The 21,168-nt window shown below is 40.4% G+C and overlaps 1 protein-coding gene across 24 annotated transcripts in view; it reads right to left on the bottom strand.

The window, feature by feature from the left end:
- The window catches only part of LOC129721157 (probable phospholipid-transporting ATPase IA), a 162,006-nt gene that overhangs the window by 36,238 nt on the left and 104,600 nt on the right, over positions 1–21,168 (bottom strand). For 23 of the 24 annotated variants that reach the window (XR_008727349.1, XR_008727351.1, XR_008727352.1 and 20 more), the window contains 14 exons: positions 15,094–15,214; positions 13,783–14,325; positions 13,582–13,717; positions 13,365–13,506; positions 13,163–13,272; positions 4,572–4,793; positions 2,870–3,631; positions 2,451–2,807; positions 2,252–2,388; positions 2,037–2,156; positions 1,784–1,976; positions 1,603–1,721; positions 1,410–1,544; positions 828–887 (listed from right to left, as the gene is read on the bottom strand). Coding sequence is in view for 18 of the 24 variants with exons in the window: in XM_055673392.1 (XP_055529367.1) it covers positions 828–887; positions 1,410–1,544; positions 1,603–1,721; positions 1,784–1,976; positions 2,037–2,156; positions 2,252–2,388; positions 2,451–2,807; positions 2,870–3,631; positions 4,572–4,793; positions 13,163–13,272; positions 13,365–13,506; positions 13,582–13,717; positions 13,783–14,325; positions 15,094–15,214 (3,157 nt within the window). In the remaining 6 variants the exon portion in view is untranslated. Of the gene's footprint in view, positions 1–827; positions 888–1,409; positions 1,545–1,602; positions 1,722–1,783; positions 1,977–2,036; positions 2,157–2,251; positions 2,389–2,450; positions 2,808–2,869; positions 3,632–4,571; positions 4,794–13,162; positions 13,273–13,364; positions 13,507–13,581; positions 13,718–13,782; positions 14,326–15,093; positions 15,215–15,313; positions 15,384–21,168 lie in introns of those variants that run through there. The other variant, XM_055673400.1, reaches the window with a different exon arrangement.

Below are 21,168 nucleotides of genomic sequence, written 5' to 3'. Positions count from 1 at the left end.
TAGCGTGTACAGACTACAAGAATAATCTCAAAATCAAACAAATCTCGACATAGAGCAGAACAAATTATCAGGGAGTATTTAAAAGCAAGGCACTACTGAGAGGGAAACTAAAAGAGGGGAAAATAGTGGCACACAGCATTACACACACACAGAAACTGAGTTTAATTCAACTGATTCTTTGCATCCGTTACAAACATTGCGATCGAAAAGGAAACAAACGCTTCGATCATGTTTGAAACAAGAAGGAAATTGAAAACTTAATGTAAGAAAACAAACGAAATCAGAACTAGCAATCAACACGAAGGTGAAACACGAAAGTTTTTGGTAACAACAAACAAACATCAGCAACATCTATAAAACATTGATAGAGGTTAGGGAAATTCTTTCTTAGGGTTGATGATAAGAGGACAGGTTTTTTTTCTGTTTGTAGAACTAGATAGAATACAGGTAAGATTCTAGTAACGTTAAATAGAAATAGATTTTTTTACTTAGATGCAGTTACTATAAAGCCAATTGAGGTTGGTGAAATAAGAAAAAATAACATAATACGAGTAGTCTGAATTCTAGAAGCAGTGAGAATAGATAGAAATGCTTGTTGAATTGTAACTCTCTAAGTAAGTGTAGGTCCCTAACAGTTAAGGCTTGGAGTTCATTTACTAGTATTCTCTATCGAGTTCTTTATATTGTACAGGTCTTTTGAAAGGATGTTCTGGGATGTTGGATGGGACATTTGTTATTTTTTTTTTTGCTTCAAGTGCTTCCAATTTTTTTTTCTCACAGTGGACATAGTTTAGCCATAGCAAGGTAATTGTTCAGAAAATACTTACGAAGAACGCGATTCCTTGATGGGATGGGGAGCTGCCAAGTCCTGGTTTCTGTTTTTTATCCTGTAAATGGTTGAGGTAAATTAGGGTTTGAAGCTTTCCATTGAGAAACTGGAGTACTAAACAATAAGCCAAGCCTTTTTTTAAGACAGATAAAATTTGTTTTCACTATTCCATAAACTACCCACATTCACAACTTAAAAAAATGATGCACAGAATTTGTAAGAAGTTAAACACAGTCTGGCTAGAATGTTTAGTGAAAGTTCTTGGTGAACGTCCGAAATTGACAATTTTTTTCAATTTTCATGATTGTAGTTTCATGCTAAAATTTCCAAATATTATGGAAACTTGATTTCATGTTCGAATGCAACAACTTGACGATCGCTTGTGGGGAACGCTAGTCAGGACACAGTTGCTTCCAACCACGCAGCCACTGCATTTCTTCGAAGGCTTGATTTGAAAGAACACTTCCACTTCACCTAGCTTCCTGGTAAACTTGAAGCAGGAAATGCTTGACAATCTATGTGTTGAATCGATTACTTTCCATTTAAAGGTAGCGAATTGAAAGCGACAATGTTTACTCACACTTTGGCTACGACATCAGGCAGCAGGGCCGTTATTGGTATTAGGAATAAACCCAGCCAGAACCCGGGTGATGAGAAAATCATATCGTCCATGCCGGTGAACACCGCGCCAACCGGTATCGTTGGCCAGATATTACTACAAAAAATTAGAACTTAGAGACTTGTACTGAGTGGTTTCAGATATAGCAACTCACCTGTAAATATAAATAAACATAAACCACAGCACAATCGAGCCCCAGATGGAACAATGCGTCAGCCACGTCCAGGAGTTTGTCAGCAAGCCGGCTTTCAGACAAACTGTAACAACCACGTACTGTAAGAAGACAGGTGTGGTTAGTGTTTTTCGAGACAACAAACCTAGTTTCGTTAACTTACAGTATAAACTATATTTCCTAACACTAAATAACCACCGTCCCGTCCGTTTCCCCAGATCACGTCACCCTGGTAGGAAAACATTGGCAGCCAGTATAAGAGCACCGAGTGGACCAGAGCGTTGAAGATCCAGTACCAGAATACTTTCACGTTGAATAGTTGGGCACTTTGGGATGGTTCGTAAAGCCTTGGTTCTCTGCAAAAAAATATCATTGATATAAGCTTATTGACCTTCTGTTGCATCTTTCATACTCACTTTAACATTTGCTCCGCCGAGGTCACCTTATCGAAAAGACCCATCGCAAATGGTGGCAATGCGGTGAAAAACACATTGTATAAACCGATTGTCCATCGTTCGAATAAGATTTGGCCAGACCTGCAAAATTGAAACAGGTTAATATCACATTGATAACCACGCGTAAGCATTGTTCTGATTGAGCGTGGAGACGCATGGTGAGCAGTTTTACTTACCATCCAGAGTAAATAGCAAACCACAGTTCTATAACGTACAGACAAATGTTTTTGTAGAAACTGTACAGTATCAGCTTACAGACCCTGCTGTAGTTCCACGCGCCATGCACCAACAGTAACTTTCGCAGGTAACTAAACTGTAATTTCACAGAGAAGCAAATAAAACTGTTGCTGATTTTTTTCAGATTTGCCAAAATACCTGCGCAATTGAGTAGTCCGACGCGCATGCAGCTTGTAGTCCCTCCACCCCGGAAATGCCTACGCCAACGTGTGCTTTCTGTATCATGGCAACGTCGTTCGCTCCATCTCCGATAGCTAGCGTCACCGACTTGGTATTCGTCGTCACCAGATCGACCACGTCCGCCTTTTGGATGGGAGAAACACGACAGCAGATGACCACTTTGCACGATATACACAGGTCTAGGAAATCGGTCCTCAAATCGCAGCTCAGTGCATATTTTAGCGTCTTCCCATCCACTATGAGTGCCATGTTACTTTCCTTCCGCAGCTGATCTCCCAAGTCCGCTATGTGCCTCTGAATGCAATTTCGGGTGTTCTGTGAGGTAAAAAATATGTTGTTATTAGGCAGAATCAACTCATACAAAACAAGATACTCACGTCTAAACTATCCTCGTTTAAAATAATTAAGTCCATGCCGTGCGATAGCAACTTACAGGAATAGCCAATATTAATCGCCGTCTCCTGCTTATCTCCGGTTAGCACCCAAACGTTGATTTTGGCTTCGATAAGGGAGGCTATGGTTTCAGGTACACCGTCCTGCAGTTTGTCTTCGATCGCAGTCGCTCCGAGCAGCATCAGATTAGTCTCGATCAGATTGGCCGCATCTTCCACCTTCTGCTCCCGGTACTGCAGCGACGTAGACGCTTTATGGTACGTGTGCTTCCAGTCTTCGTACACGTCATCGGGAATGACAGACACCGCGCAGCACAGCGTTCGCAGCCCTTCGGTGGCAAATTCCTCAAGATGTTGGAGGGTGACTTCCCGATAAGCTTGACCGTTCGTCGACAGCCGTTCGTAGATCACCGTATCGGCACCTTTACAGTACAGCTTGATTTCCCCTTTGGAGTTCCGCGCTATAACCGACATTCGTTTGCGCGTGGAGGTAAACTCGAGTACGTTCAGTATTTCGAACCGTTCCTGGACACCGAGAGCTTCGATTTCGACGTAGCTCGGCGTTCGGGTGTGAAACACGTAACCGAACTTTTTGGCACCGTAGACCAGCGCCCTTTCGTCCGGACTAGCGGCGTGGTAGTTGATGTTCTCGCTGTCGGACTTTTCCGGTATCACCGTGTGGCAGATCGCCATCAGCGTGAGAAACTCCCGTAGGATGGCAGCCGTGTGGTGGTTGTTTAGGATGTGCTGCAAAGAAAAGCATAATTGGTGAGCTATTTTTCACCTGTTTGTCCAGAGTAATCTTAAGTTCTAATTGGATGTCCTCAAATAAACTTTCTTTTTTCATACTTAACGGCTCACTTTGAATAGTACAGTTCGTGATAAAAAATACTTTTTTTCGGCCCGTAATAAGAAATACTTTATTCAATGAGGCCGAATACACGGTTCAATAGACCGGCATGGGAAAGCACATATGTCCAAAAACTTCGTAATAAAAGATGTTTATGGATATGTAAATGATGTTGCGTGATATGATAAAGTGTTCAGACTGTCAACTGAATCGTGAAACACTCAAACGCCGTTCCTCGGAGCTCGGGGAGCGCTGTGATGGCATTGTTTAAACCGGAGCGAAATCTAATTAGCAAAAAAAAAAAACGCCGACAAGATCGATGCTACATGGCCAATGCGGATTTTCGAAACACGCATGCTGCACCATCATAACTCACATCCACGGTGCACTACCTGGCGCGCTGGCCGCTGCATCGTACCGTAGCGAGCGAGCGATATTTACGTCATATCAGACCTGACAAGTACGGCATTGCCATTGAAGGCAGGAAACGCACGTCAAGTTTATTGATTTACACTGCTCTGGCCCCTAGTCGGGGAAGAGTCGTGTACTCCAGTGAAGCGAGGAGGATGGTGCTTCCTTCCGTACTTTCTTATGTATTATCGAATTTGTAAAAATCCAAATCAACTTTGAAAAGCTCATTGTTATTTATAGCGCGTATCACAAGCTGTGCGTGATAGACTGGAATCGAAAAATAAATTATTTATCTGCTAATGCTACCCGCGGTCTTGACCAGTCGGTGTTAAATTGCCAACCGTAATCGTTATTTCCTTATTCAACTGAAACAGCGGCTTATTTCCTCTATTGCTATTTATCTATGAAGCGATTTGAAAAACTCACCTGCACTAACTGCGACTGAGCCGGGTTATCCTCCGGATTGTAGATGGTGCGCGCCACCGAACACTTCTTGAACTCCATCACGTTTCGCGTTAGGGTGCCCGTTTTGTCCGAGAAAATGTACTTGACCATGCCGAGTTCCTCATTCAGGTTGGACGTTCGAGCCATCGCAGGGGTGTCCGACTCCTCGTGGTACATGTCGATGTCCATGTTGATGAAGATTGCCTGCGGGAAGTGAGGAGTGTTAATTCGGGTCAATTTGCTTCTAATATCTTTCCTAGTCAAGTGTTTTTTGATAAGTTTTAAATTAAGAAAAAAATTATAGCCATAAAATCTCAGTTTAATAAGAAAATTGATGTTATTTCAGTTTTTTCTGTCGATAATCTTTCAAGACCGCGGTCGGGAAACAGAGCACCATTCTTTTCACATCAATCTTTTCAATCAGCAATCTTCTAGCCTTGCTTAAGACTCCGAAAACAGTTTGCCGGTGTATGTGCAATCAATCCTACTCATTGTCTATTCTCATTCGTTCTTATATCCTGGTGAGATATATCGTCCTGCTTTTATATATTTCGACGAAGTTTTTAGGAAAGCATTTCTGTTGGAAAAGCAAAGAGTGAAGCTTGATGCATGCGTTGCACCTAATAGTATGTTTTTTTTCGAATTTTCATCTTTGCTGGTATTTTTATGGTTTTGGAGATACGTTGTAGAGCAATTCAATAAAAATGTCCATTTTTTATTAATATTTCTGATTTGGTTTAAACTTTGCATAGATGTTTATATGGGCTAAAGATGTCGTTTTGTGCTATTAGTATTTTTTTTTAATTACGACCAATTTCTGAAAAGGTATTATTGAAAAATTGTGTTGATGATCACGGATATTCTTAGAGCCAGAGCGGTTTGCTTGGTCAGTAAGAAGTCCTCGGCAAAGTTGCAGATAGTAGTTTTGTCTTTTCAAAAAATCCATACATTAAAAAAAAATTCTAGAAAAGAGTTTAAAAAATATATAAAATTAAATATTTGTATAAATGAGACATGATACAAAAACAAAGAAGTGTTGTATGTAAGCCACGACCGTAAAGTTGATAGAACCACATAAGAGAGTTGTTACAACACTTGTATTTGGTATTTTTTGAAATTTTGTGCTTGTCAAGGCTGAATTTAGAGCCTGAGGGGCTCGGGGGAGATATTTTCGTGCGGCCCTCTTTATTTAAACAAATTACAGATAAGAAAATTTTAAATTTCGAAATGCCTTAACACGTCGCTGGGAGGTGACGAGTGAAAAAATAGGTTCCCACTCTGTCTTCATGACTGGCTCAAGACTAGGGGGACCCCTTATGTCGGATGGTCCGGGATATTTGCGTCCTTCGTTCCCCTTAAATCCGGGCCTGGTTGCAGTGCTACTCAGTTTCAATTTGCACCTCTAAATACGAAATCATTGAACATGAATGGGACAAACAGTTAGAGCGCATGCGTGTTAAAAAAAAAACAATTCACTTCTATTTCTAGCGCAAAACGAGAAAATATTAGATGTTTTGTTCGTTTGTTTGGTTGTTTTCGTTCGTTTGTTTGGTTGTCCTAAAAAGAACAGTTTGTTGTTCAATTTGAAATCGAATGTAATGCTGATTGCACCCTGTGCTACCCCGACATTGGGAATTATGCTGTATTTGTGTATGACAAAGATATCGAATCATTTATTTTATTTTCAAATCTTGTAAACATTTGATTTAAATAATATGGCCAAATCTCAATGGAGCAACCAAGTGGTGGGCTGTTTTACCACAGGAAACTAGACACGGCCGGCAGATCCTGATTGCCACCATCTCAAAAATGGCACTAGAGGAAGTGCCGGCCAATGCACCTACAGCTTGCGCTGCTACCATCACTACCGCTACTGGTACCCGGGAATATTACGTCTTCAATTAAGTACCTATTTAATTTGTCCTCAAAAGGACAACTTAATATCGGACATGATCAGCATCATTGGTGAAATCCCTGAAAGTGAGAATAACGCATTTTTCTCATAACACAGTGGAAAGCTGTATTCAAACTGAAAATTCGACAGCCGACAAGCTTTGATTGCCAGTCCACATTTGTGTGTTGCCAAAATACAGCAGAGCTTTTCACTGGAGGGAGTAACCGTCAATGCACCTACCGCTGATGCTAAAGGAAGTGCCGCTACACCTACCGCTGATGCTGCTTAGGACCATCCTAGTGGCCATCTAGTGGAAAAATGATTGGTTTTAGCAGAAGAAGGCTCTTATTTAGCCCAAATAATGCATTCCCGGTCAACTGGATGTATAATTTTTATTCGACCGTGTTGAAATTTGATGGTTTAGATTTTTAGCATCACAAAATGTTTGTGAGTCGTCAAAATACGGTGGCTTTTCGTTAGAGGGAAAAAAATAGCAGAAAATGACATCCCTAGCCCGTAGAATCATTCGTGCAAAATTCCTACCAGATCAAAAACGGTTGATTGAAATGGCTGCTCGTTTTGACGTAGAACTCCGTCTTTGAGAAGGGTCTATATGGGTTCCCAGAAGGTCTCGAGGTACGATGGCCTGACAAGCAAGTCGTCGTAGGTTCGAGTCTCGGCTCGGGAGAGACTGTTAGTGTCAGTAGGATCGTAGCTCTAGCCCACAATTGTCCTGTACATCAAACAGTTGGCTGCGAAGTCTGTGTATAATAAACAGAAGGTCAAGTTCCGAATCGGAATGTAGCACCAAGGCTTTGCTTTGCTTTGCTATATGGGTATCGAATGAAACCCTAAAATCAACATTATGTCCAATTTGAAATGCTTATAGTTCGGTCAGTTTTCAACGGATTTCCCAAAATGGTTTTTTTCGGAATCGAGATGATGTCCAGAAATCGTAAGTCAATCCCAGACACCATTTTAGGATATAAGGTGCCAACTTCCGGTTCCTGGAAAACAGCCAAAGATGGAAAATACCATTCAATATAAGGATTTTCGAAACAAGGATAATATCCAGAGGCCGAAAATCGCACCCTAGACACCAGTGGGTTATCAAAGGTGCCAACTTCCGGGTTTTGAAAAACATTCAAGAATAACCAAATACTATGTAAATCAAGCATTTCCATTCTTGATGATGCTTAGAGGCCAGTAATTGACCCCAGATGTAATACTGAGTATCAAGATAGTGACTTCCGATTTTTGAAAAACAATCCAATATGACCGTTCCTCAACTGGTATGATTAACAGAGGCCGAAAATTGACCCCAGATGCCACTTTTAAATCTGAGATGGCGACTTCCGGTTTTTAAAAAATAGCCAAAAATGGCCAAATACGACCCAATATGGTTATTTTCGGAATCGAGATGATGTCTAGAAATCATAAACCGGCCCAGGCGCCACTTTGGAATGCAAGGTGTCAACCTCCGGTTTCTGGGAAACAGCCAAAAATGGCCTAATACCATATCATATTTTTTAAACCCGGATCACATCCAGAGACCATAAATCGTCCCTAGACGCCATTTTGGGATTAAAGGTGCAAACTTCCGGTTTCTGAAAATCGTTCAAAATTGGCGAAATGCTACCTAATATGAGTATTTTCAACCTGGATGATGCTTAGAGGCCGAGAATTGACCCCATATGTAATTTTGATGGCAACTTTTCTGGTGCACAACCTAAAATGACCAAATATACATAAATATATCTCTCAATATAAATATTTCTCTAATAGGTATGATGAACAGAGGCCAAAAATTTATCCCAGATTTCAAATCTAAGGTGGTGACTTCCGATTTTAAAAAACAACCAAAAATGGCCAAAATCCACCCAATATGGGTATGTACGTAACCGGGATAACGCATTGAGGTCAAAAAGCGACCTCAGACGACATTCTGAAGTCCAAACAGTGTTGTCAATGCCGATCATAAACACCATGCAACACCTCAACTGAGGTTGTCATTGCTACCGATTTCTCGTTCTTTTTCACTTTCTTCCTTGCTTAACAATAAATGATGATGCACACGAATTTTATCGGACGAACGAAAACTCGCATTCGCTTCCGAAATCGTGTACACACACTCGCGTCTATTCTCTAACTCGCGTCTACTCCGCTACTCGCGGGCACGACCAGCCGGAGATAATTGTTTCAAGATGCGTTGCGTGCGATGATTGCGGAGGGATAATAAGTAGGATGGTGTATCCGAGACACAACCGCATGATTGACGTAAGACTACGATAGTTTTATATTTCGTTTTGAGACTATTTTGGCTATTTGTGCTGCAAGCACTCTATTTGAGAAGAAAAAATATACAATTTACATTGGTCAATTTATTTCATCCATATACAGGGTGCTAGGGAGCTCACTAAAAATCCTTTAAGGGGTGATAGAGGATCCGACGTGACGGAAAAAAACTTTCTCACATATGGCCAAAATTTAACTACTGCAGAGTTATTTACTTTTTTCAGTTTTCGGTTATGTTTGCCTTTAACAAGGTCTAGCACAAGAATTATGATAGTTAGCTCAATTCTGTTGGTTTTGTTGGAAAGCTGAGAAGATTTCGTAAGTGATAATGTCTTAAAAACGTCGAATTAGAATAAGAAGAACTAAGAAAAAAACAAATGTGAAATCAAACGTCTTTTGAGATCTACACGGTGACAAAAAAGTCCGGTCACACTTTTTTGGAGTCGCCTGTAGCCTACACGTTGCATCTCTCTGGTGCCATCTATATGTCAAATGAAAGGGTTAATTTTGCTGCCCAAAGTGGCAGAGTTTCGTATCTGTGCAGTTTGTTTACATTGAGTTGTGAGCCATGGCGGAGTTAAGAGCAGCTGTTATCGTTGAATATGTGAAAGGGTACAAACCCGGACACATATTCAAACACCTAAAACCGCTCGGAATCAACCAGAAATTCGTGTACCGGACCATAAATCGGTACCTAGAGACCGGAGTCACCGAGGACAAGGCACGATCTGGACGACCAAGGTCTGTGAGAACTCCAAGGCTGAAAAAGATTATACGAGACCGGATTCGCCGGAATCCCGCCCAATCTGCACGGAAGCTGGCCAGGAACCTTAAAATGAACCGAGAATCAATCCGCCTGCTTCTGCGCAAGGATTTAAAACTTACACCGTACAAAAAACAGGTGGTTCATGGGGTTACCAAAGCTACAAAGGACAAGAGGTGCCAACGGTCGCGGGAGTTGCTCGGTTCGTTTTGGAGCAAACAGTCAATCGCCAAAATGATCGAGTTTGGAGTGTGAGTCTCCAGCAAGCTCCTGCGGACAAGCTTAACGTTTCCCGGTTCCAAAATAAGACATCAGTGATGGTTTGGGGAGCCATTTGCAAGAGAGGTAAACTGCCTCTGCCTATTTTTATCGATAAAGGGGTCAAAGGCGTACTACATGGACACGGTTTTGAATAAAAATGTTCTGCCTCAAGCTGAACTATTGTTTGAAGACGATTACTACTGCTTCCAGCAAGATGGCGCCCCATCCCACATCGCAAAGGTTGTTCAGGCGTGGTGTGAGGAAAACTTGACCGATTTCATTTCGAAGAATGAATGGCCTCTGTCGTCCTTGGATCTGAATCCACTGGATTATTTCGTGTGGGGATACATGATGTCGAAGCTGAACGACTATAAAATAACAAATTTGGAGCAATTCAAGCGAGTTATCACGAAAATCTGGGACGAGATGCCGATGGAGCACGTGCGCGCCGCTTGCGACGACTTTTCGAGACGTCTGAAGCTGGTTCGATCAGAGAAAGGTAATTCCGAGATATCGTCTGTGAAGTATCTTTATGAGTTACTGAACAAAGCTATGAAAGCCAGATTCAGATTTTCTTCTTATTCTTTGAAATATTGAGATTTTCCTGTGTGACCGAACTTTTTTGTCACCCTGTAAACTGCAATTTTCTTCCTGAAATGTTTTTAACTAAATTGAACATTGAAGTCTACTTCACAAGTTGCTTTTTGGCAGCAAGCATCAAACTTTTTTGGTTTGACTGATATTTCACTTCAAAAGAAATAAGCTGCGCCTTAATTTAGTTTCGTAAGATTCACAATTTTCTGCTCCACTGTATTTAAGTAAACGCGTCGTTGATGTCTTCTACGTGTGAGTGAAATAGCAGCTGAACTAAAAGAGTTAGATGCTTGGTATCAAAGAACAAGTTGTAGAGTAGATTTCAGTGTTTAATTTAGTTGACAGTAAAACTCATGTTTAACACACATTTCAGAGAGAAAACTGCAGATTAGTTCTCAAAAACATTGGATTTCACATTTGTTTCTTTCTAGACGTTTCCACGTTTTTAAGATATGGTGGCGAACCAGCCTGTGGCTGAAAGCCACCTCAATAAAGTAATAAAAAAAAAGTTTTTAAGATACTATTGGTTACGAAATTTTCGCTTTCCAACGAAATCAACAGAATTGAGCTCGCTATCATATTTCTTGTGCTAGACTTCGCTAAAGCAAACATAACCGAAAACTGAAAAGAGTGAATAACTCTGCAGTAGTTAAATTTTGGCCACATGCGTAGAAGGATTTTTTCCATCACATCGGGTCCTCTATCACCCCTTAAAGGATTTTAAGAGAGCTCCATAACATCCTGTATAGTTATCTTGTGTTTAAAATCTGTTCACTGGTAGTAATACAATAAGCCCTTTGTTAAACCATTTGTTGCAGCTACACAAAGCGAGCTCGTGATTGGTTGAAATTTTTTACTGATTTACCATCGGCTAGATATTCCTAGATCATCACAAATTTTGAAAACCTTCGTCATTCGGTCACAACATTGGTGGTCAAACCACTTGTAATCACATAATATGCTCTGGAAGAGTGCAACCGCAGCTACAGGATGCAACACCCAATACCGTAATATACTGTTGCGTGCCTGAGGGTGCGCTGCACCTTTTGTTATCTGCCTCTACCGAAACGTACTAAATTTTATTGTCTCCTGGCCGTACAACTGCAACATGTACAATATGCCATACGCAACAACGTATTTGCGGGCGGAGGCTGAGTACGCGGCTTGCTCTGATACTTTCCTCCATACAACACCAAAAGGAGAAAGCAATTCAAACGGCAATTCGATCCTTTTCCAGGTTGCAACACAATACCTACGTGTTAACCTAACACGCCTCACTGTGCGTCGACAGCGGCACTGTAGTTTTCACTTAGCTTGGCAGCCATAGATAGAAGTCGAGTTTCAAGCACTGACAGATGACGAGTGACTAGCGCTCTACTCATGCTGGACTCGGTGCAGTATTGTTGCCTCTTCAAGCATATTATCCTTCGAGACATCAAATTTAATAACATTCTAAAAGCAGATCGTTAAATTGTCTGATAAAGGAGGTTGTTACGAGCTTCCCGAAAAAGCTTTACCTTCGAGACATCAGAATAGTTTAGGATCATGAAAGCAACCATTAGTTGACCTATTGGAACGGGAAGATTCTGCCAAATACTTTTTTTGCTACTGATATAGAGGATATCACAGCAAGCGGTTGATGTCTACTCATGAAGTCTGTGCTCGCATGTGATTGTACGTTGTTCGTGGAAGTTCGACCTTAAAACTTTTCATCAATTTTTACTGCTGAACAATGAAGTAATAATGATAACTGAAGAATCACAAAATTGTCCATTTTATCAATCTAACGACATACTGATTATTGTATTTCATCGTGTGGTTTTACAGCGATTACCGTTTGAAATCTTTCATTTTGACGTCACATTTTGGTTTTAGTTTCCGCAGAATGTCTTCCGATATAGTGCGGTAAGATGTGGTCCTGCGTCAAAAAGTATTTCGAATAGGGTATCGGACTACTTCGGCAGCGGTTTTCTTCGGCTAGTTTTGCTAGTTAGACTGCTGAAAAAAACTTACCAAAGCAGTCTGAGACGCTACACGTTCCAGTAGTTATGCGATACGTTACAAATTCTGCGCCCCACTCTCGGTTGTCTGTGTACAAAGTAAAACCGGATGGATGTAGCATTTTCGAGCACTTTTTTCAAGCACTCCTAGTCAAGCAACTTTATTTGACTCGCGAATAGGAAGTCGTTGAGTAGAAAGACAAGAGTTTTTGCGTGCCGGTGCACGTTAGCTGGCAAGTGCATGAAGAATAGAGTATCTCAAAAGCGTATGTACAAACGACTTGAGAAGCATATCATATGTTTCGTTTTAAAGCAGAAAAAAGGAGAAAGGTTTTGCTTCTCGCGCGCTCTGCAACGCTGAGTCCAAGGCGGTGACTTTCAGTATCCGGGAAATAACCTAAAAGGTCCAAATACCATATCCGTAACCAGGATAATATCCAAAAACTGTAAATGGACTCCCAAATCGATTATTTTTAGAGAGTTATTTTATTAGTGTTTGGTAAAAGTCATGCACATGATATACCAGCAGTCTATCGTAATCATAGCTTCTATCATTTAAAGAATTATTGAAAAAGAGAAGTTTACTTCAAACTTATTATTTGTGATGTAGCTCTTCGTCAGATTTGTGGTCGTGGTTTTGGTGTTAACATTTTTCCCCGTATAACGACAGTGCAAACAAATTTGTGTAAAACAGAAATACGGTGAGATATCATCAAGAAGTGAAACTTGACTTTTATAGGTAGAGTATTACAGGGAAAAAACTCACCTGAAGAAACCTAACCAACTCCAACGTAACTTGCAGTGATATTGGAATTAAATTGTTGTACAGAATAATGAACGTAAGAAGATTGTAGGCGAAGTTTTTGCTTAATAAATCTGGAATGAAAAGACGAAAACGAAAAACAGAAATACATTATTATTTTGCAGTTGGCACGAGTTGTCTTCAAAAAAGTTGTCCAGAAACTTACCACTTATGCCTAGATACCAATCGGTTTTGTAATGCTGTTTAGTCCAAACTTGATTAAAAATGCAACTCACGATACAAAGAAAGATTAGAATGAAAAATAACATTAAAATTTGCGTATTTGTCAGTCTGTCAACAGTTGAGCGCTGCAGAAAAAAAAAGAGAAATAAAATTTATTTAATAAAAAGTTCTCCATTATCCTGGTTGCAAGGTATACTAACCTTGAGTGGCGCTGAGGTAGAGTTTCGCATAAGTTTCGTATCGTGACCGGTGTAGATGACGATGCCGAATATCCAGGATGTGTTCCGTAGCATGGCGCCTCGCAGCAAAAGCTGGTCCGGGCCAAGGGCTACCGCGCTGAAAAGAAAACACAATCTTGTGATTTTTGTTTTTGACAGAGCGCCGCAGCCTCTGTGACTTACGGCTTCCCGCTCTCCTTCAGCACCCCGTTGAACTCGTACAAATGCCGATTGGGTGGTTCGCTTTCCAGCGTGCCGGAAAACTGGATAAAATCTTTGGTTTCAAGAATTTTGGCCGTGGCAGGAACGCCCTGACGAATCTTGAGGTTCGTCTCCCCGTCCAGGTTGGACGTCTCGATGAATGATATGCCCTGCGGTTCGCTCGAGGACAGCAGCACCAGATCGGCTGGGAAAAAGGTGTTGTTTTGCACCTTGACGATATCGCCGACGGACAGCTCTTTCCACTTGATCCATCGCCACTGGCCGCCCTGCAGCGTTTCGATTTCGCGATGGTTGATTTCATCGTCCGCTCGATGCCGCTTAATATCCTCGACGATCTCCTTGATAGCACTTACAGATAAAATAAATATTAAAGGTACTAGGGTGGTGTAGCGACCGGTTGGCGAGACATCCGGAATCTGCTGCAGCAGAGCGATGAACAGAAAGAAGCAGTTCGAATACCGTCGGAACTGCTCGAACAAAAACGATGGTATAAAACTTATTGCGCTGAAACGAGAATCCGAGCAGGAAGAAAAATAAAACACAACATCATTTCAGTACTCCGAACTTGGCAGATAGGTCTGCATTTATTGGATGCCAAATTGTTCGAGCGGTTGAATTCATTCGTCTTTGCAACAAAACATATTGCCGTAAATATATTCCGCGGGTGAAAAACTGGTTACTCTAACGAACGAATTTATTTAAACTATATTAAACTCCAGCTATTTCTTTTGGTCATCCTACCGCGTTGTTCACTTATTAAGTTTCTAACAAACTGATGTTAAATCTAGCAGGGAAAATTGGCATTGAACGAGATGGCAATGTATTCGGTCTGGGTCGAAGGCAAAGAAAGCTGAGATTATAGTTTTTAACGCCGCCCGTGTCAATATTGGCGTCGCCGTGGCCACCTATAAATAGTACACGTGATGATGTGGAGAACACACGTATTTTTCACCCCCGCATTTCGATCTGGTACGTACTACGTATGGTTGACCGATTTTCCCCCAATAAAGGGCCTCGAAACGAGTGCGGTCGAGTCAGCATGCGGTAATTCAGCTGCCAGCCAGAACCGCCGGAATCGGGTGAGATTTAGTCTGTGCAGTCCAGGGCCACAACAAAGCGGAACGGAAGCAGAGATTTAAATTCCCATTTATTGTTTTGAATGTGTCATTCATTCAGAAGGACCAGTTGTGTGGTTTTAGATGGAATTCAACAGCAAGGTTCACTGGTAAACTTTATATGAAAAACAAGAAAAAGTCGTTTGATTTCACTCACCTATACTTTGCTGTCGAGATATGATTGTTGCAGTACTTTTGTCGTTGAGTTTGATTCAACAGTATCACTCGCTTATCACTATCGTCCAACGTTACCCCGGATGTTGTGGCATCATCGTCATCTGCAAATGAAAGAACAAACCCGGCATTAGTCTCACTGCCATGCCTCGTGCTCGCAAGCTCAAACGAAAGGTAAACATTTCCGGTATGTGAATATTTACAGTAGTGTATTTGCTCCACTAAGATTTGTATCACGCAGTAGTTTTTCACTCCCATTAGTGGGATGGTAGAGTGGGAGCCGTCGACCGGTGTCAACTGCGCCAGCCAAGTTTATCAAATGTTCAGCACGAAGGACATCCTGCGGCTGAATGCGCCAATTGTCAAGGGAATCCCAGTAATGGTCAGTTGCAGCAGAACCCTACATTAGCATGAAAGTCAAGCTGCTGGTGTTGCATTTTTTATTTCCGTCCATAGATAATCGATGAAGCATCGATGTTTGCATTCGGAAATAGTGCAAATAGGGGCCAAACCGTGTAGGATGGTTCAAGTTGTACTTTTTGATCCACTACGCTCAACTTCTAGCATAGCAATGAAATGTAGTGGATTGTGCAATAATCTATAGCAAACATTGATGCTTTCATGGATTATCAAGAAGCGATGCATTTCCGTAACTGCGTGTGGTTCTGTACATCAACGAAAACGTCGATTGGATTTAATGACTGTTTGATGAGTTTTGAGTAGCTTTGAAACAAAGGCTGAAAGCAACACTTTGAGTAGATAGCCTGTCCTCAGGTCAAATATATGACAAATCGAGCGTTGACATTTGAACTATGAATCGTGTGCGTGTTCTACACTCGTGAAGTGTGTTAGCTAAGGAATTTGTTGTTACATGTACACATTTTAGCTTTTATTTTACATTAGATTTCCTATTTTTTTTTATGACATGCGAAGATTTCAATCAAACATTGGGTTTTATTCTGCCTTCTGTAATGTTTCTAATATATGAGGAAGTATATAACTTCATAATAAACTGCTTATAAGGGTTGATTTTTATAAAATCTAACAAGCAAACAAATAGGGTTACATAGGGTAAGGAACGGCTTAAGCAGTAGCGCCTATTTTATTCAGTCGCAGAAAACAGGCCTCGAACTGCTGCTTTTTGATCAAAATCGACAATTTCAACGAAGGAAACGAAAACTTTGATTGTCTACAAGAAATACCGTTAATCACAAAGAAATCTGTGAACAAACATCATTTGAAACAAATCGACCTATATTGCAGCCATTCAGGAGCCACTTCGGGTGCTGCAAAAAAAAACGCTTGCAAAACAGATGGAAACTGCTTGAAATAGGTTCGGGGTGATTGGAACAGTGTCCCTCAATTGGTAACGTTAATTGATTATTGTTAAAGTTTGCTAACTCAGTTTTACAATCTGAAAACAAGTTCTGACAGAGAAAACTATAAAGAACAGATTGATATACTGCTGTTTGAATTTCACCCAACACATTTCGAGTATTTCGTCTGAATACACAGGCGGTTCCTAAAGCTGCTTAGAATATGTTCCCTACCCTATTAAACTAAAGAGACATTTCAACAAATTATCTGAAATTCGATGATTTTTCAAGGAATAGTATGGTCCTGGTGGTCAACTCACAAGGCCAAAACGAGACATAAAATGCTTATCAAATTCTTTCATTCCTTGAAATATCTTTTGTGCTGTGTGGCAAGTGTGCAATCGCTAAACTGAATTTTGGTTGCCTCAAGTTTCCACTACAGGTGCTATGCACCTACGAACGTCTTGAACGCAATAATAAAAAACAGCTCTAAGATTACACAGAACAACGTTGCTAAGTACAGGAACCACTAAAGGGCACCTCAGTATTATAAATCTAATTTGTATCAATCCATTAGGGCATCTTCAGCGGTGGTCTAATTTTGAAACAACTTTATACTAGTTTACACCAGCGAAACCTGAATAGAACCAGTTAATATAGACCAACTTTTCGTTCTCCGCACCGGTGTTGTATATCTTGTTGTTTTAAACCGCTTCTGTCACACTGTCCACAATTAAATACCCCATGATATCAGTTCATGAGACTTGTTATAATAAAAAGCACTCAAAATTTAACAAACGGAAATTCGATAATTTTTACGCACATTAAACGATTACTTTAGCAAGACACTTTATATCCACAAGACTTTACCACAAAAGATCAAAATAATGGTCGCAGTGGTCCAAATCTTACATCCACAAGACTTTATGGATTTGACGGTTTGACCCGAGCGTCAGTGACATTTTTCAGGATGGATTGGTATGATCGAAACATTTCTGCTACAAGTAGGGCTTCGGAGGATAGCGAAAAATATTTGATCTCTTAGATGTTCATCTTTCATTTTCGTCTCATCAATCTTTCAGAATCTTGCAGTTCTTTAAACTTGGGTTCGGTTTTGAAGATATTGAAACAAGCCTGCATTTTGAACGTTTTCAGTTCAGTGTCTTCAAGGAACATTTTTCTGGCCTCTTACGGTCTCCTCTAGTCCCACTATAATTAAGGCGATTAACAAAATAGCCAACATATTTGTTATCGTAGTGGCTGATGGTTGCAAACCAAGTAGTTGAACCTCGGTTATGGTCTTCCAGAATTCCCCCTTTTGCTGGTCGGTTTCCTTGAAGCCAAAAACGACGAACCTGTTCATTTTCTTCTTCAGAAAAGCCACAAAAATGGATTGTGAATTGTCATAAAAAATCTTTGTTTTGTTTATTCCCCAACACTCGCAAAATGCTTATATGGAAATAGCTAAAAATGAGGTATTCAATTAAAATATGACATTTTACCCACCTATTGATAGCGTACAAAGGGTTTTAGAACGATCTATTTCTTGTTCCAAAAAGTGGTTAAAATAGACCAAAACGTATACCAGTTTCAAATTTCTTCAATTTAGATCTAGTATAAAACAAAATTTGCACCACCGGTGCAGCAGAGAATTTAAGTTTGTTCCAAAAAAATAGAACAAAACAACGATTTGGACCACCCTTTATGCCTTTAGTAACAGTCATCGATGACTGGATGGATACAAAATACATTTTTGACCGAAAATAAACGTGGCAGAACCATACAGTCCTCTTTGAAGTTCGAGAGGGTCACAATCTCATTCACTGATGGATTAAAACTCAACAACTTAGTAAAAGCTGGAGTACCAGGTCCCAGAATCAGCTTCGCAGTCTCTATGGGTTGATAGCCAACCGTATTTCAGGCCGAAATTCAAGCGATTATAGGATGAACGACTGCTTGCCTTAAGCGGTAATAAAAGCATGCAAATATTTGTATCTTCTCTGGCAACCAAGCAGCTTTAAAAGCGTCAAAATCCTCTACATGTGCGTCAAAACTGGTATGAGAATGCATTCAGCTTGGTCCACAGTTGTATAATAAAAATACTGGGTCCCGGGACATTGTGGAATAGAAGGAAAAAGCTGGTGAACTAGCCAGACTGGGATTTTCTAAACAGCTTATTGAACCGGAACTGTTTTGTGGTGTCTCTCCATGCTTCATAAAAATTGAATTGAGGAACTGGGAAAAATGATGATTGATTCACTAGGACAATTCTATCACAATAGTTAGTGATGTCACATGGATCAAACACACGAAAAATGCTTGCTCTATCTAAAAAAAGACGTATGCCAGCCAAATATCGTCTGAAACTAATTGGAAAGGCTGGAAATGATATAACGTTGTGAGGGGTAAAAGTACGCACTTAATCATTTTTGCAACAGAACTACTAAAAAATCTATCATGAAACTCAGTTTTGTTTCCAAGCGGTACACGAACCTTTTCTCTTCTAAACGTATTACCAGAGATTTTCAAATTCGAAATTTGTGTGAAGCACGAAAATTTCACTTTTTGAAAAAAATACTCAAATTCGACTTTTCCTTCGCATGTGGGGCAAGTGTACGCAGTTTACGCACTGTATGAACAGTGTACTATTACTATTTTTAATGAAGTTAATCTTTTTTTGCTAATTTAACAGCGATTCTTGTTAGCTGTATTAGAGCGGGGTCCCGGAACAATTTTCTTAATCCTGGAAATCCGGTCTTTCGACGATGTGCTCCGAAACTGAGGGATTTTATGAATATTTGAACAGAATTCTACAATTCAAAAGTCATAAAATTATTTTCACAGGCCGGTTTTTATGGTTTTGGGTGTCTTGGTGATATGCCCCGAAAATGGACCTTCCGTCCTAGGTTTCACAGGGCTTCTAGAGGCCAAAGATACAATTAAATAAAACAATGTCAAATACCATCCAATATGGGTATTTTCGGAACCGAAATGATGCCCAGTTACCCAAAAACGGCCCTAGACATAATTTTGGATTTCAAAATGCGACTTTTGGTTTTTGAAAAACAATCATAAATGGTCAAATACCACCAAATATGCGCATTTTCCAAAATCAAATTGATGCTGAGATTAAAAATCAACTCCCGAGGAAATTTTGGAATTCAAAATGGTGATTTCAGGTTTACGGAAAACAGCAAAAATTGACCAAATATCACTCCATACGATTGTTTTCGGAATCAGGATGATGAATTGAACCCCAAAGGTGTCTTCCGATTTCCGGAAAAAAAAACCCTGAAAAAGCCGAATCACGGTGCTCCCACAGACCGTTATTATAAGAAAAAAAGCACAAATGAATATGAGTACACCATTCGATTCGTTATGACGTCCAGAATGTCTGGTCAAAATTTCAAAATCATCGTACGGGACATTTTTGAGTAATGTCCTTTTAAAGGTTGTAAAGTACAAAAAAGTGATATAAAAACGACGAAATATTTATTGTAAAGCACGTTTTTCAACCACCATTTTATGAAATATCTTCCAAAATAGTTCCTACACATTCCAAGGGTTATATTTCAAGACAATAACAATTGGTGGAAAGATTTATTTGAAAATCCCACAGTGCACAGTGGTCTAAACTCGAAAAATAGTGATCGTCCTAGATTTGACTGTGAAAAATTGATTTTATGTACTCAATATCTTCAGCAGAATTGTTTCATAGAACAAGGCCTTACTTTTGGCGTTTTTAGTTTTTCGATCAATCCACCTAACAGTTAGATAAAAAGTAGGAGGTTGTGTCCAAGACACGACCTCATAACTGACGTAGAATTACGCACACTATTAACAAATGCATTGTTGTAGGTGTTTCATTAATGAGTAAAAGTCTACTAATGCTTGCTTTGTGCTGCCTCAACAGTGGGGTAATAAAGACACTGAAAACACGAGCTGTAAAAGCTGTTTCACATTCTGTAAATTAGACGGCTGCTACAGATTTAAATTGCTACTATCCAGCACAGATCGCTCGCTTGAGTTGTCAGAAAATTATTAACCTTCAAATATTTGTTTATTTGCCTTGAGAAAAGCATTTTGCTGCTCAAAATTGAATTTGCTGATGGCAACCTTTATGCTGCCCCAGTAGTGGGGCAATAACGGCAGTCTGACGACACACGCTGAGAAGCGAGAAGAACCGCGCTGCTCCTGAGATATGGTGACCAACCACAGGGCAAGTGCTTAATTTGAAGGCAGCCACAGGCGCGACCCGCTGCTATGGTCTGTTACTGCAACTGCTGAGTGCCGATATCTGCTGCGACTGCTGTCAACGTTGTGGACGGTCCATCCAGTTCACCTTCCGACTAATGAATGTAGCTAGTTTTACCAGAAACACTCTTCTATAGCCGAAGGGTGCTACGTAATAGGCCACGCCCTTCAGTTCAGTTGTCTAATTCTCTAATATTCTTTAGACGAATTATTCCACAATTCGCATTCGATATTTGTTTCCAGCGAATAAACACCGATGGTGCTCTCACACACGCAACGGTTTTAACTCGTATCTTATTGCGGTTTGTAACATCAAGCAATTTCGTTTGCTCGCTGTTGCGTGTTGCATCATGTTGCAACTTGGCAGCTGGGAGACGACGAAATTCTGTTAATGCTGATTGATAGAATCGACTTTATATCAGTACATATTCGAATTAACTGCCTTTGTGAATGCGTTCTAATAGGGCAGTTTGTTATTCAAAATCGGT

The sequence above is a fragment of the Wyeomyia smithii genome, chromosome 2 (assembly GCF_029784165.1).
Source record: "Wyeomyia smithii strain HCP4-BCI-WySm-NY-G18 chromosome 2, ASM2978416v1, whole genome shotgun sequence".
NCBI classification, from domain to species: domain Eukaryota; kingdom Metazoa; phylum Arthropoda; class Insecta; order Diptera; family Culicidae; genus Wyeomyia; species Wyeomyia smithii.
Note: the sequence above shows the minus strand (reverse complement) of the source record. Positions and strands in the feature narration are given on the sequence as shown.